Genomic DNA, 16,827 nt, shown 5'->3' on the forward strand with positions numbered 1-16,827 from the left:
GGCCTTAATTCTGACCCTTTCTGGTAGCCTGGTTTCACAGCTACTGCTGATGAAAATGTGAATTCCAGCATGTAAAGTTCTAGTCAAACCACTCCCATGAAAACCCCTTACTTTCGAATTGAAATTCTTACCCAGCAGGAGTGTGCTCTTCATTTTGATATAGAGGCGGTTTAATGTGCGCTCCCCGCTGCATTTCAGTTGGAAATGTACATAAGTCATGTTTTATGTGTGGGGATGAGGGGGGTGCAGGAACGAATGGGGGTCGGGGGGGGGTGAGTCTGCACTCTTCCAGCTGCTCGAGATTCAAAATGCGAGAGAGCCAGGATACCTCGGGACATTTATTCACTGCTGCTAGTCGTACAAAATCGTTTAAACAATTGATTGTGCTTTCTTGAGATAGAACACTCATACTTAATGGCCAAATAATTTCATATATCATGAAAGAAAAGCTTTAAAACCACAACAGCAATATGCTACAAACGCTAGCTAACATTACCACAGCTATGGTGATATTACTAGTCAATTGTTTGATATAGCTAAAGTGTCATCTTCATGTGTTATTAATACGAAAGAAAATCTTAACCATAACAGGATAGATAGCTAGTGAAAATTTGACAAACACCTGCACAGATAGCTAGATGCCAGTTAGGCTTTGCGCCAGGTTTAGATGCGTTCCTTTAGCTTGTGAACGGCTGAAACAAATATTAAATATAAGACCACCGTTTGTCTATACTTATAAATATGTGTATGAAAACCGGTTTTTAGCAGATTTCAGCATGTGTGCTAGGTTACTGACATAACTGACATGTCTAATCTGGTCTTCCCTCCCAGATCCGCTGGTGTTGATCTCTGTGTGGCCAGTGGCCTCTGGGATTGCCAGTTGGCCGCCAAGAAAGCAAACTTCATATCGGCATATGCCTCCCATCTCAACCTCGACTTCCTTGCTTTAATAGAAACGTGACTCACAAGAGAACACAGCCACCCCGGCTGCCCTTTCCTCTGCCTATTATTTTCCCCATACACCCTGACCTACTGGCAGAGGAGAAGGCACAGGTCTCATAATCTCATCCTCATGGAGATCTTGTGTCTTCTCTTCATCCTTCTCCTCTTTTGAATTTCATGCTTTTAATTATTGTTGTCTGTCACCCTCCAGGTCCTCTGGGGAGCTCCTTGGATGAGATGGACATCCTGCTTAGCTCCTCACCAGACAGTGGCACTCCCCTGATCCCCCCGGGTGAGTCCACCCTGTCAACCTTTCTTCAGTCCACCCTCCTTTCTTCTTTTGACCTTACCCTCACACATTCCCCTCCCACCCACAAAGCAGGCAACCTTCTTGACTTCTTTTTCACAAGGTGCTGCACAACAACCAACCTCTCTGTAACATCACGCCATATATCTGACCACTCCTTCATCTCTTTTTCTCTTCCACTCTACTCTAACACCCATCCATCCCTCCCACCATCCACTGTCACCTGTCTACCTCCACCCTTTCCTCTGTCATCCTCTCCTCCCTACCATCTGTGGAGTCTTCTTTCTTTCACTTTACGATTAACGCAGCCGCCTCTAACCATCGCAAACTGTTTTCAACCTTCTCCTCTCTTCTCCAGTTATCTTCCTACCACTCTGGTCATTCCTATCAGGTGACTTGGAGGGGCTCAGTCTCTGACCCCCACCCCCTACAAAGTCCCACAGGGCTCAGTTCTTGGTCCTCTCTTCTTCTCTCTATACACCATGTCTCTTGGTTCCGTTATCTCTTTCCATGGCTTGTCTTATCACTCTTATGCCAATGACACTCAAGTTTTTCTACTTTTGGACTACTGCAACTCCCTCTTGGCTGCTCTCCCAGCTTGTGCCTTCAAGCCCCTCCAGCTGGTCTAGAATGCTACAGCCCACCTGACCACCAGTCAGCCCAGGTCGACTCATGTCACTTCACTCCTCATTTGTCTCCACTGGCTGCCTATTGCCGCATGTATCCGCTTCAAGTCTCTAGTGTTGGCATTCCAGGCTGCTAAAGGGAGTACCACACACTACATCCAAATTCCTCCCTACAGCCCAGCAATACCACTCCGGTCTGCCAGCTCTGGTCGCCTTGTGGTTCCCTCATTACGAGTACCAGGTGGTCGAGCTGCATATTCACGCCTGTTTTCCGTTCTGGTTCCTCAGTGGTGGATTGACTTGCCTACCACTGTCAGGACAGCAGAATCCCTGCCCATATTTTGATGCAGACTAAAAACACACCTTTTCAAACTCTACCTTAGTACTCCCTCCCTCCTTCTGATATCACTCGTGCACCCTATATAAAAAATGAAAAATACGAATAAAAACTGCACTTACGATGACTATTGCTAACAGCTGTTCATGCGTGTTTTGCTATTTATGGATGTGATGTTTTTAACTTGAAGAACCTATGCACTTGTAAATTGCTTTGGATTAAAAGCGTCTGCTAAATTACTTGTGTTGAAACTCCAGCCTGTTGCCTGTTGAATACACTAGCTACATTAGCAAGCTAGCATTTTGCTTTCTGACATTTAACGCTGTTAGCTTTGTAAAATTGGTTAACCATCCATTTTCTGTGGCTTTCTGCATCACCTAAAGCATATCTTAATGCTTTGTTGTATAAACAGAATTAGATGCACTGTGGAATGGCGAGATTGTTTTGTCTGCTAGCTTGCCTAGTTAGCCATATTTGATCTTCAAATAAATGTCCCAGTGCAGTGATGGGGACACTGTGATGTAGAAGATGTTTCTGATGAGACAGTAAACCAAGGTCCGGACTCACTGTGGTTATTAAAGATCCCTTGACATTCTTTGCAAAAAGTAAGGGGTTCCCTTGTGGCTAAATTACCAACATGGCTCTCTCAACCTGCCATCTAATCTTCCCCTGATTTAAATGGCAAAAAAATAGTTATCTCCCTCCACTTCGATGTGTGGTGAGCATTCTGGTGCAAAATGGCTGCCGTTGCATCACTCAGGTGGTGCACATCTGCACATTGGTGGTGTTTGAGGCAAGTTTCCATTCATCACTGAAAAGCATTTAGAGCGTGGCAAAATCGTTATATAAATGTAACTATCTATCTAACAATTACCCTAGCTAAATTGGCTAATGGGCTGTACACACCAACACTGGTTCAGTTGTAGATTAGATCACACTAAATTGTTTCATATTCAGTAGGGACTCAAGAACAGTCTTCAGCTGCCATTCACGGGGCTTATCAAGAAATGCAGCTAAAATGTCAAATATAATTAAGTAATTAAGGCCAGAAGTTGACCAAAGTCAACTCTTCTGCAGGTGAGCCTGCCATGCTTGAAGAAGTCATCATGGAGCCGTGGGTTTGGCACCATGGAATTGCACAAAGCATCTCCACCTCTTGCTGATTTCAAGTACATAAGTGCATCAGAAAAGACAAATCGGAATAAATTAACATTGAGATGTGCTGATTTTTTGGGAAGCTGCTAACAAGTTTGTTGCCTGTTTTCGATGGGCTGGCCTTTAAGAATGGCTCAAGATTGGTTCAAGGATACTGCGTTCTCCTCAAAGTGCAAGTGGATCCAGTTCTGCTGCTGTCAGATGTGTACACTTGCACTGGTACTTCTACAACCTTTTTACTGCCTCTTGCAAGAAACAGCTGCTGAAGCATTTCCCTCAGTTTTGTAATTTATTTTTTAAACCAATTCGGCATTAATGCTCTGCAGATGTGATCTTACGGTGATGTAGCTGACCAAAGCCATTCAGAATCCGTATGTCAGCACAAGTCCATTAGCTTGTTGACAGTTTATCTTCTCTGCACAACTTGAGAAAATTCAGATGCTCTAGAAATAAATTCTCAAACTAATTTTCTCTCACAGGCCCTTGACACACGCGATCGAAGATGATGCATTCTGATATAACACTTAGCCCCATCCACGCTGCCCCCTTGTGTTTGAGTCGACGACGTCCCAAATTATTGTTGTTCAAAGATAATAAAAACTGATGAAATAAAACCCCAAGATGGCGATGGCCAATTGTTAAAAAGACTCTCTCGCTTGTGAGAACAGCATTTTAGATCAGCCCCTTATTTGCAAAGCAGGGCAATGAAACAGCAAGCTCCCCCAGACCTCTCTCATGGTTAACAACCCTGCCCTAATCACAGACTCAGACATTAGAAGGCATATTCTAACAATCCTTGATACCATTTCTCTATGTCAGAAAATCATATCCCAATATAACAAGGTAGAGTATTTTGTTTCTCTTAGCTCACTTTTATTGCATATCCTGCCAACATATTTGTTTTGCTAATTATTCAATGCAGACATATTTATAGAACCAAATATTCCACCCGGTTATGAAGTTATGACTGTTGTCTGACTAACGTTGAAGTCTGTTCAGCCATTTTCGTGAAAAAATCTATTTTTCCTGTAAGTAAATGCATTATTAGGTAATTTCAGTTCCAAACATTGAAAGCATGGCTATCTTCTTGCATGGGCTTTCCTACCCTTTACAACAAACCCAACTCCTTTTTGGGCTAGATTGGGTTTATTTGCATGGTGAGATTTTCAATCATTCTGGTCACATGATATACTGTTTGAAAGTGTTAATTCATAGTTCTATCTCTATCTACAATGCTAACATGATGAATGGTTCCTTATTTTGTAACATCTGAGGACGTTTGTGGGGGTCTTCAGCTCTTTTGAAATCCTCAGACAACATAAATTACAGCATCCTTATCACAGCAAATATCTAGCAAAAATCTCCATTGTAGTTTTTATCCCCAAAAATGCACTCGATCTGAGAAACATCAATGTACTGCCCAAACTCTCACAGAATAGACTATGGGACGCACCGTGCACAAGTCATGACTCAACATTTTAGCAGCTGAAATAACATTTCTAATGGTTGATAAGTTTGCATAAAAGGGCACCATTTTTTTTTCACCTGCATGAACAAACCATGGTGTTTCCATCCTGTTGCTGTCACTTCTCGGGAAATCCTGCTGTTGCTGTAACACTTCCTATTGGCACCATTATCACCTCCACTTGGCCCTGCCGAGGGTTTCGCCTCCTCCCGACTGGTGCGCTGGCCGGGAATAGTAGGGTTTAACCACAGTTTCACACATTTTCACTGAACCGAGAAGGACATGAAGATATAAGGCTTCACGCTGCTTGGCTATGTACTGTAAGAAGCTTCGGCTGGAAGAAACTGCAATATCCATCCTGTATCTGCAGAGGGAACATCCAGGTAGTGGACATGGTAACCTAATTATATTGGTCTTAGGGTAAAACAGGCCAGCAAAGGTGTCACAATCTCCTGAACCTTTGAAGGTTTTCTGTCTTGGATATGGATTGTCTAACAGTACGCAAAATCAATAGCTCTTGCAACCAGAAAATGTGTGGATGGCCACATACATGGTTGCCAGGTCTAGAAGAAATTCCAGCCCAAAATCTGCAGAAAAGTGGACAAAGATAAAGTCAATGGGAAACCAGGAGGTGATGATGCTGGCAGACAGAGAGGAGGGGGGGGGGCACGGTGCAAATATAATGATCTATCGCAAACAACTGCTCCTCTTAACTGTGCTCCGAGAGAGCTTGCCTTCTCTGAACACACATTTGGAAAAAATTGGGCCAAAAAAAAATCACGACCAAGTCATTTTCTACCCGCGGCTAACTCTGAAAGGTATCCAAATTTGGCATGAAAACTACAAACCTGGCAACCCTCCCGAAGTTGGACTCATAGTGCGCAATATTGCCATCTGCTGTCCATCCACGAACTTCCCCGGAAAAAGCCAAAGTTTATCAACACCGCCATCTTCTGGTCAGGCCGGGAAACGGCTTTTCTTTCTCTTTTTTTTAATCGTAGTACTGCAACACGCAAATGTATGAACAATGTACGAACCGCTTACCTAACCAAACAATGCTTCCCTAGCCAAATAAAACATCCTAATACACAAGTAAAAATCACAGGTAAAGACAACAATTAAGGTTTACAGGGAGGTAGGGAGGGACAGGGAAAGGTGCAGCTTGAAGAGGTGCATCTTCAGTCTGCGCTTCTAGGTGGCCAGAGATTCTGCTGTTCTGACCTCCACAGGGAGTTCGTTCCACCACCGTGGAGCCAGAACAGACAGTAGTCGTGATAAGCAAGGTATAAATATAAATATAAATAAGCAAGATGGAAATAAGCAACATATAGTGGTTCTGTCCTTCATGAAGAAAAATGATGTACACAGACATTTATATATACCCATTTGCTCAGTTTGCTCAGCATTTCTAAACCCATGAGGAAGAATCTTCTGATTTTTCAAAAGAATCATCATTCAACAATACTGAAACACATCAAACTGTACTTATTTTGGATGACATCAACAACAAAGAGGCAATGGATGAGAACACTTTATTGACCACCAGTGCACAATGCAAAGTTAAAAGTTAGATATTTTTAATTCTATATATATATATATTTTTTTTTATGGATCAGAAAGGTACAAACTGTTTAGGTATGGCCAATATTTTATTCTGTAACACTATGCACTGTTTAGGCCTGTTAGAGACAGAGTGGCTAGGTAAAGTAGACCATATTAACACATAACACAACAGTAGGTTTCAGTATAGTAATATGTTATTATGTTATGTTAGTATATTTAAGGCATACTATGCAGGATTTGTACCTTGAAAATATAGCAAAATAGCCATGCTGTCTTTGCGCACCATTGCCAACTTCATGCTTCTTCGCCTAAAGTATATTCATTATTGTAAAATGTGTTCAGGACCTTCCTGGGCTCCCGGAACCAGAGCTAACCTTGGAATTGCTTCTTTTTTGCTGGCAACAGCTATCAAAAAATAGTAAAACAGATTTGAAAAAACGGTGGTTAGCGTGCTCGGTTTAAGTCACTGGAGAAGAACACTTCTTCAATTGTAAACAGAAGACCACAGCAAGCCTAAAAAACCCTGCATAGGCTGCCAAGAATATGCGCTATGCCAACTGGTAGTAACAGATACAATTACTATGACAGGGCAGCACATATATCCAGCTCACATGCTACAAACTGGGATTAGTCAATAATATTTATTCTAATTAGCTTGAACGATTTTGGCAAAGTTTCTTAATGTTTGATTCAGTATGTCAAGGTATTTAATGTAAACATTATGTCACTGTTTAAAAGTCAATACTGAACGAGCTACAAGCAGGGTGAATTTTTGAGTTATTTTTGATTTAAAAAAACCTAGCAAAACCAATCTGGCTTTGGGTCAATGAAGACTGAAGAATGTATGAAGAGTGGTGTCAGAAATTGCTTTTTTTTTAATGGAGCTGCGTTGACTTTCTCACTGTAGTTGTGCCTGTTGTTGCACAGGTCACTGTGTTAATGCTGCTGCCCCCTGGTGGTCAGGTGGATGAGTGGTGGTTAGAGGGCCAGGTTGCTCTGGATGTCCCACAGGGTCTTGGCACTTTGGAGCAGTTGCTGGGTCTCCATCTCCTTTAGGGGCTGATTCAGCACCCCACACACCCCACACCAGCCCAGCACCGATGGCACGCTCAGGAACACCTCCTGATCGATGCCGTGCATGCCCTGAAAAAACACACACACATATGCACATTCACACACACACACACAGACATGCACACAGCCACACATTCAAACAAACACACACACAATTCTCAACATGGTGTTCCTCCTTTTATAGGATCTAGGAGCACATGTCCTCTGCTGTAGCTCCTGACCTCTCTCACAGGTGGCCTGGCAAAGCATATGCTATAGAACACCTCTGTCTAAGGCACACCCGGAGAACACATGCACACACACACAACACCAAGCTTATAAGAAACTACAGGCCAATGAGGTCATACTTAAAATGTTGACGGTCATTAAAACGTATGATAAGGATGCATGACAGTTTTTGAAGCAGCGAATCAGGTCTACAGCTTTAACAATGTAGGGTTCTCTGCAGACTTTTTTTTACGTAGGTTGTGTCTCAAAGGCAAAACAAATGCTGCCTTCTAAGATGCCTTCATTTGGACGATTTTGAAAACATCGTTGATGCATCCTTCACCAAGTGGGATTAGGGCTGCGCTTACGTTTTCGCTCTTTATCCTTGTAGTCATGTTTTTGTCTACCACATGAAAACATGTTGTTGTCATATCAATATTGAAAAGATACAAGTTTTTTCCAGAAGCATTTAGCTTAGGCGTGCTACCTCATCAGGTAGGATTAAATACAAAAGACTGAAATAATTTTTTTTTTTACCAGAATTGTACCATTGACTTGAAAACGGATCTGAAAGACCTACACTGGAGCACTAGTGAGCACCGTCTCTCAGCATGACCAGGAAATGAGCATGAAAACAGAAGCCCAGTTTTGGCTGCTTGGGCCTACCTTGATGAGGGTGGAGACAGGGCGATTAGGCCTACCTTGACGAGGGTGGAGACAGGGCGATTGGGCCTACCTTGACGAGGGTGGAGACAGGGCGATTGGGCCTACCTTGACGAGGGTGGAGACAGGGCGATTGGGCCTACCTTGACGAGGGTGGAGACAGGGCGATTGGGCCTACCTTGACGAGGGTGGAGACAGGGTGGACGCTCCTGAGGTTCTTCAGGATGGACTGGGCCAGGCCGCTCACGCTCAGCCCGATGGCCCAGGAGGTGTACCCCTTCAGCCGGATCACCTCATAAGCGCTGCAGATCGGCAACAGGCGTGACCTCGCAATGCAGCGCACACACACGACACACGCACACACGACACACTCTGCGGGCTAATTTATGCTTCAGCGACAACGTGTCTGTCAACTTCGTCCGACAACGTTTCGCATTTATGGTTCAGAGAAAGTGCGCTTTGTTTCTATAGCAACCGGCTTCTCCTTGTAAACAAAATGTCATCATTCATAAAACAATTAGCCTAAGCTAGTATTCTCACCATGGCAACTATTTGTCTTTGATTCAGTGAACCAAATGATGGCTGCGTGACGCTTCTCACAGGCATCTGTGACCTGACAGAAACCTGCAGGTACAGGACACCCATCGGCCACTCAAGTGTCAGCTTGACATCATTTTTTTTTGTCCGTGGACACGTCACATACACTGTCGGCGAAGCATAAATTATCCAGAACCATTTACGGTGTGAGATTACAAAATAATAAGCAAAGAGAATGTTCTTAACTGAACACTCTAATGCTGAGGTAACAAGCACTTCTGGTAATCGAAAGCAATGGAGTTCTATAACACCGACTTTTAAAAGACATGACAAAAAACCAAAGGGTTAATCACTTGACGTCCTCACAAGGAATGTAGGGGGTAGAAAAGAATGCATATGGGCGGAGGGGGTAGGAACAATTTAATTTGGGAGAAAACAAAAAGGACACCTTTGACTCTCAGTCAGTCATGAGGTCAAAGGTCAACAAATGCTGAATAACATGGGAAGGATTTTAGTCCCTGATGAATCGAGACTGTGGTCATCTGTCCAGTTCAGAGGGGTAGTCAGGGGTATTGTGGGGGGTGGAGGGGGGTAAAATACCTGTTGACCACATCCTGGTGCACCTTTGCCCAGCCCTCTGAGTCCTGTTTGGTCTCTAGCTCAGGGTTCAGGGCCAGCAGGCTCACTCCTGCCACATTAGCCCCGCTCCACACTGCCACTGTGTGAGCAAATCAGGACCAACTTCCATCACACTCATAGCAACCATGCATTTTACCTGCATGGATTGATTTAGCTGACATCACAGTTTTACTGCATACAGACAAATGCTGCAGTGCCATGTCCCTCCCCTCAGCATCATTACATTACATTACATGATTGGCATTTGGCAGACGCTCTTATCCAGAGCGACGTACAGTTGATTAGACTAAGCAGGAGACAATCCCCCCAGGAGCAATGCAGGGTTAAGGGCCTTGCTCAAGGGCCCAACGGCGGATTGAACCGCCGACCTTGCGGGTCCTACTAATGTACCTTAACCACTACGCTACAGGCTGCCCTATAGAACATTATGGAATGTTGTTACCAAAAACAACAATCTGTGCGATATATGGTTGTGGTTAAAGAATGGCATGGAAATACATGTTATGCAACCAATGCAGGAAGTATATAAATGTAGGTGCACAGACAATCCCTTTAAGCCCAGTTCTCTAACCCATCTACCAGTAGTTCTTAAACGCAGTCCTGGGGACCAGTGTGAATGCTGTTTTTCCTTGCAGCCAAGAGCTTGCTCAATTCAGGTTGTTGAACAAACGCGTTTTCGTTATTTTATAATATAGGCAGGTTTGGCTCATTATAATTTGCATCGTCTCTTCCTTATTTAGCTATGGTTAGTTTTAGTGGCCATGTGTTCACACATTCACCAATTAGGAACCTATTGATTCAACTCAGTTAAACTTGACATCTTTTATGTAATTGTTTGGAATATAGCAAGGCGAATATTGGCCTTGTATTCTTCATGACATGCATAGCTATTTCTAACCACATGTGGATTAAGACGGTAAATAGTCCCTCATGAAAAGCTTCCAATTAAGAAAAATAAAGATTGTTAAAATTCTGGGATTGCAGCTGTGGATGGAACAAAAACCAACATGCACAGATTTGAGAACCACTCTTCTACACTACATTGTCAGTCATCAGTGGCAGTCTGAATCTCTTTATCCCTGTCAGTCATCAGTGGTGGTCTAAATCTCTTTATCCCTGTCAGTCATCAGTGGCAGTCTAAATCTCTTTATCCTTGTCAGTTATCAGTGGAAGTCTAAATCTCTTTCCCTGTCAGTCATCAGCGGCAGTATAAATTTCTTTATCCCTGTCAGTCATCAGTGGCAGTCTAAATCTCTTTATCCCTGTCAGTCATCAGCGGAAGTCTAAATCTCTTTATCCCTGTCAGTTATCAGTGGAAGTCTAAATCTCTTTATCCCTGTCAGTCATCAGTGGCAGTCTAAATCTCTTTATCCCTGTCAGTTATCAATGGAAGTCTAAATCTCTTTATCCCTGTCAGTTATCAGTGGCAGTCTAAATCTCTTTATCCTTGTCAGTTATCAGTGGAAGTCTAAATCTCTTTATCCCTGTCAGTCATCAGTGGCAGTCTAAATCTCTTTATCCCTGTCAGTCATCAGCGGCAGTCTAAATCTCTTTATCCCTGTCAGTTATCAGTGGAAGTCTAAATCTCTTTATCCCTGTCAGTCATCAGTGGCAGTCTAAATCTCTTTATCCCTGTCAGTTATCAGTGGAAGTCTAAATCTCTTTATCCCTGTCAGTTATCAGTGGCAGTTTAAATCTCTTTATCCTTGTCAGTTATCAGTGGAAGTCTAAATCTCTTTCCCTGTCAGTCATCAGTGGAAGTCTGAATCTCTTTCTCCCTGTCAGTCATCAGTGGAAGTCTAAATCTCTTTCTCCCTGTCAGTCATCAGTGGCAGTCTAAATCTCTTTCTCCCTGTCAGTGCTCAGAATGGATTAGGAGGGGGGTCTCACCGCTGGAGTCCCCGTGCTCCCCGATGATGTGGCCATGCACGCTGCTGGGGTGGATCCCCAGCCTCTCCCCCATCAGGAAGCGGAACCGCGCCGAGTCCAGGTTAGTGCCGCTTCCCAGGACCCGCTCCTGAGGAAAACCACTCAGCTTCCAGGCCACATAGGTCAGGATATCCACTAAAACAGCACAGAGGGGGTCAGGATATCCACTAAAACAGCACAAAGGGGGTCAGGACATCCACTAAAACAGCACAGAGGGGGTCAGGATATCCACTAAAACAGCACAGAGGGGGTCAGGACATCCTTGTTCAAGTTTATTCTCCTTCGCTTATTGCTGGCGTCTACAAATACACCTTTGCCGGCCTCTCAATGCTCAAGAATAAATCCATTTAAAATGCATTCAATATACTAAAATGCAGCAGAAGCCTCCAAATTGCATCAGAAAAGAAAGGCCAGGGGACGTCATCTGAACCCCACTGGCCAGCTACTATTTCTCTTTGGCCTACTGCTTACATTTTTGGGGAACACTCTGGGTGTGTTCCGAAAGGAACCAGAGCTGGGTCAAATACGTTTTGATTTTGGATTCTGAAGTTTTCTATGCTTTACTAAGCTTGTCTGGTCTATTGGAAACCAATGAAATACTCTGAAAAACAGCAGCAAACCTCCCGGTCCTCTCAGTCGGCTCAATTGCACCAGGCAAGATCAGTCGAGGACAGAAAAGCATTTTTGAATCCAAAACAATGAGGCATTTGAGGTCCGGTAGGGAGCCCCGGCTGCTGGGTCACCTGGGTTGGACACCACCAGCAGGATGGCGTCGGGGCTGTACTGGGCCAGCGGGGGAACGATCTGCTTGAACACCTCCACGTTCCTCTGGACCAGGTCCAGCCGACTCTCCCCCTCCCGCTGTCGCACCCCGGCCGTGATGATGCACAGCTTGGAGTCGGCCGTCTCCGAGTAATCTGCAAAAGGCACAAGCCCTGCTCGTCATTGGGGCCCTGTGGAGACCTTTTAAGGGGCAGGTGCTCAAAGTGAGGAAAGGACACCCGGTTATTGTACAAAATGAATCAATGAAAATGAATGACAGCAACGATGCTAATACAAATTGCTAACACTTTACAATAAGGTTACATGAATTGCCCTTAACTAAGGTAATTGTTAATTAACTACTGACAACTGTGTTCATCTATTTGTACGTCATTAATTCATGTTAACAACTACTTCAACAACCAGTTCATATTGGAATGAAAAATAGATATAATTAGTTAACCGTGAACAAATACAAGTTAATCCTATGGTTAATGATGGTATAAATTGTTGGAGAACACGGGAGCCAAGTACAATGAACCCCCCCGAAGCGTCACAACTTAGTGGGCCAAGTCCAGCCCCTAATCCAGTCAAATGTACTTCATTGATCAGTACCTCTGTGTTATCTCCTCTACCTCTCCCTCAGCCAAATTCCCCACACCTTGTTTCCCCCCCACCAGATCTAGTCACACCCCTCCCCACCTCGGACATACTCTGTGGACGAATCAGGAACAGTCATTACCCAGTTCATGCCCATATATGGGTCTGCCTACTGTGTAGCCTCTGGCTCTCGATACAGTTAGTGTTTGGACATGCTCCGCATTGGGTGCCAATTCTTTTATTTTAAGTGAAGTATGAACAGCCAGGAAAGCCTGGATGTTCCATATTGCATCGTCCATCGTGGTTTCCTCTCTACCATCCCTGCTCTGCCTCCTTCCTCCTTTATCTCTCCCCCCTACTCTCAGTTCCTCTCCCTCTGCCCTTCCCCCTCCTCCTTCTCCCCCGCCCTGCCTCTCCGTCCAATAGGAGCTGCAGCTCCGAGCCGCCTGGGGAGACCCTCTCCCCCTGAACACACTCATCTCATCTCGGCCCTCGGCCCCCCCTGTAATCGACCCGCCAGCCGTCAAGGGAACACACACACACCCGGCCTCCCCTCACGCACGGACAAGCCCATCTACCGCAAGACAAACACACACACACACAAACACACACACACACACAAACACACACACACACACACACACACACACACACACACACACACACACACACACACACACACACACACACACACACACAGCCTAGCGCCCTGCCCTCCTCGCTCACCGTTCTGTACCAACGCCGGACTCTACCTCCCAGGAGGAAGATTCATCAGCAGCCCAAAGCACAGCACAGCACCGTAATGCACACAGTAACCCACCATGTAACAATAACGGAGTGACAGTAAAGAGGTTAGGAAACAGCAGTTTACCAGTGTACTTTCGAGCAAGGCGCTTATCTGGAATCGCTTCAGTAAATATGCAGCTCTATAAAATCTCTGGATAAGAGCGTCTCCGAAAGATATTGTGTTGGTAATAACTATTTCTTCTTCTTTTAATGGGCAGTTCATTCTATGGCTTTTCTAAGTTCACTCCAGTTACATAAGTGCCTTCTAAGCACATAGCAAATTGGCAGTATCGAGGGCTTCCCGACGGCATGTCTGGCGAAAGCAGTTTATTGCTATTGCCAGAAGAATACTGCCATTTCACACGCGGAGCTATTGTGTACGGCCTCCAGGGAAAGAGAGCGTGTTCTTTAGCTTACCTTTAGCGGCTCTGATCTTTGGGGTCTTGAGAAAGAGGCTGCCGTGCTGCAGGTCCAGCACCTCCCCCTGCAGCTTGTCCTTCATTACGTCAATCAAGGTGACATCATCGGCAACGCCCTGCACAAAGAGGGGAGTGACCCTTCGGTTTTGGCCAAGCTGGTTAAGCCAAAGCCTCCTAGTCTAGATTATACCGGTCTACATCTTTTTTGAAACACACAACAAAAAGGTCTCCACAATTAGATTAGGCTGATTATGTTTTGGCTTTTTAATAAACAAAAGTCTACCTGTACTCATTCTGCAAACACAGCTCAAATTCCCAAGAAAGTTTCAAAGATGTAGAAATATTTAAAACATTTCAATACTCTTTTTTGCCTTAAAACAAAAATACCAGTGTTTGTTCAGTAGTAGCAATATAATTTTGCAGACAGTGAGAAAAGATAGTTTGCCTTGCTCGTTTTCCAATAATTATCTAACGGAGGGTGCATCTATTTCACGTAGCCTACACAGCAACCTATAGGCTACACCTGATATTATCAATATTTCCACACATAGAGCAAATCTGGTCAAAATACAACACCAGGAATGTGCAATGAGTAACCAATTACTTTCTGAGAAAGCTGTGCTGAGCGCTGCACTCACCGACTGCAGGATGCTGAAAGCGCAGGCCATTCCCACCTGCCCTACCCCAACTACCGTCACCTTCGCCCGGGCCAATGCCAGCTTACCAGGCTGGGCCTCATGGAGGAGCTTCTCTCTCACCGTTGCCATCGTCTCTGTCCAATACTAATAATATCGATCATGAAATTACAAGTTTGGGAATGCTCAATTCATTAATTATACAATAAATGACAAATACACTACACATTCTGAGAAAAAATGTGACATTGCATAACTATAACGTTACGTTGCATACCAGACGTTCGACCAACTTTCAAAGCATTAGCCTACGTGCAAGTCGTCCCGTGCTAAATGAATGAGATACAACAGTGTCATCCTGTGGGTTTATTTTCGAGCAGACTAGCCAGTAATCTAGCCAACACTAAATAAAATAAACTGTTCCAATGTTTCTTCATTGATTGAAAATATCATTTTAAAACCGGTTATGCATTCCAAGTTCTTCAACGCACACGCAAATTAGTATAGAGCGTTTATCGTCTTTTTTGTAATGTCATATAATAGCTATCATTTTACAATTGGTTAAAGTCATAACATTTAGGTCAACGTCGCATAATTACACACAATGAGATACAAAATTGAGTTTCAGTTTCGTTAACAATTAAGCCTCAATTTTGGTCAAAGTGTTAAAACCTGTCAGAACTACAGTTGCCGATTGACGGAATTAGGGGGAAAGTTCCCACGATAATATTGTGAAAAGCAAATAAATCTGACCTACCTGTAATGCTCACAACAGTTGAAACCTCCGATCCCAGTGTACATGTATGCACAAGACAGGGAAAGCACGCCCAAAGCCTACCTAAACGGGGAAGCATCCGGAAGTCACTCCGTACTGTGCCCGTACTGTCTATGCGCTGTGCCTGACTTTGTGTTGTGACTGCAAAACATCGGAGCTTCCAAGACAATTAGGAATATAATAATACAACTTCGATTTTGGTATTTATTGGCTTTCTTGACTTTCGTTGACACAACACTTTTTTTTATGAAAGCAGAAAAACTGCACTTTAGAATTGTTTGATGACAAATCTAAAATTGTGGACTTTGTAATTCCCAAAAGTATTTGCCTTCCCTGGAAGAGACTCCAACAGTTAGCAGGTGTATCATTATTTAACTAATCCTCCAACCCAATGGTGCACCGCTGATCACTTTGTTCCAGAGATCTGGACTTCTTCCAAAACTATAGATTGTAACCGCAGTTTGACTATAGGCATCCAGTCAAGCAAAGGAGACACATTTTGGGTGGGCAACATTGGCTCAGGCGGTAAGAGTAGTTGTCTGGCTGTCGGAGGGTTGCCAGTTCAATCCCGCCCTGGGTTTGTCGATGTGTCCCTGAGCAAGACTGAAGAGCTGGTCGGTGCCTTGTATTTTCAGTTTGGCTAGGTAAGCAATGTTTGGCTAGTTAAGGAGTTTGGTCATACTTTTGCGTTTGTTTGTTTGTTTGTTTGTTTGTTTGTTTGTTTGTTTGTTTGTTTGTTTGTTTAAAAAATAAAAATAATAATTCAAATAGGCCCTGGACCTTATCTTATCCCTGGTTATGGGTATGCACTTTGTTGTACGTCGCTCTGGATAAGAGCGTCTGCCAAATGCTGTTAATGTAATGTAATGTAATGCCTTGCATGCCAGCCAATTGCCATTGGTGTGTGTGTGAATGGGGGAATTGGTGAATGAGGAGCCTCAATTGTTCAACGCGTTGGATAAAGGTGCGATATAAATGCCAACCATTTACTTGTGAGGTGGGGAGAACTCCTCCACAGGTGACACTGGCTCAGCATTTACATTTACATTTACATTTGAGTCATTTGGCAGACGCTTTTAATCCAAAGCGATTTACAAGTGCATAGGTTCTTCCACAAGTCAAAGCATCACATCCATGACTAGGAAAATAAACAGGAAATGCTGTTCTAAACATATAGTCATCATAAGTGCATTTTTTTTAATTCTTTTTTTTTAGGGTTAGACAAGAAGGATAGGGATATCAGAAAGGGGGGGCGGGGAAAATCAGGAGGGAGGGCTAAGGTAGAGTTTGAAAAGGTGTGTTTTTAATCTGCGTCGAAATAGAGGGAGGGATTCTGCTGTCCTGACAGTGGTAGGCAAGTCATTCCACCACTGAGGAACCAGAACGAAAAACAGGCATGAACGTGC

At 43.9% G+C, this 16,827-nt stretch overlaps 1 protein-coding gene across 1 annotated transcript; it reads right to left on the minus strand.

The window, feature by feature from the left end:
* Window positions 1-6,780: 6,780 nt before the first annotated feature.
* On the minus strand, window positions 6,781-15,546 carry LOC133111182 (L-lactate dehydrogenase B chain-like). The gene is made up of 8 exons (XM_061221342.1): window positions 15,404-15,546; window positions 14,650-14,793; window positions 14,010-14,127; window positions 12,188-12,361; window positions 11,406-11,579; window positions 9,477-9,594; window positions 8,518-8,641; window positions 6,781-7,538 (listed from the first exon to the last, which is right to left on the minus strand). The coding sequence occupies exons 2-8, from the start codon at window positions 14,776-14,778 to the stop codon at window positions 7,374-7,376; spliced, it is 1,002 nt and encodes a 333-aa protein (XP_061077326.1). The 5' UTR covers window positions 14,779-14,793; window positions 15,404-15,546; the 3' UTR covers window positions 6,781-7,373.
* Window positions 15,547-16,827: the final 1,281 nt, after the last annotated feature.

Source organism: Conger conger, chromosome 15, assembly GCF_963514075.1.
Source record: "Conger conger chromosome 15, fConCon1.1, whole genome shotgun sequence".
NCBI lineage: Eukaryota > Metazoa > Chordata > Actinopteri > Anguilliformes > Congridae > Conger > Conger conger.

Coding starts and splice junctions, on each gene's coding strand:
- LOC133111182 (XM_061221342.1), bottom strand. CDS start 14,778: ATGGCAACGGTGAGAGAGAAGCTCCTCCATGAGGCCCAGCCTGGTAAG. Junction 11,580..12,187: donor GCTGGTGGTGTCCAACCCAG/GTGACCCAGCAG, acceptor GTGCTGTTTTAG/TGGATATCCTGACCTATGTG. Junction 7,539..8,517: donor CTGTCTCCACCCTCGTCAAG/GTAGGCCCAATC, acceptor GTGTTTTTTCAG/GGCATGCACGGCATCGATCA.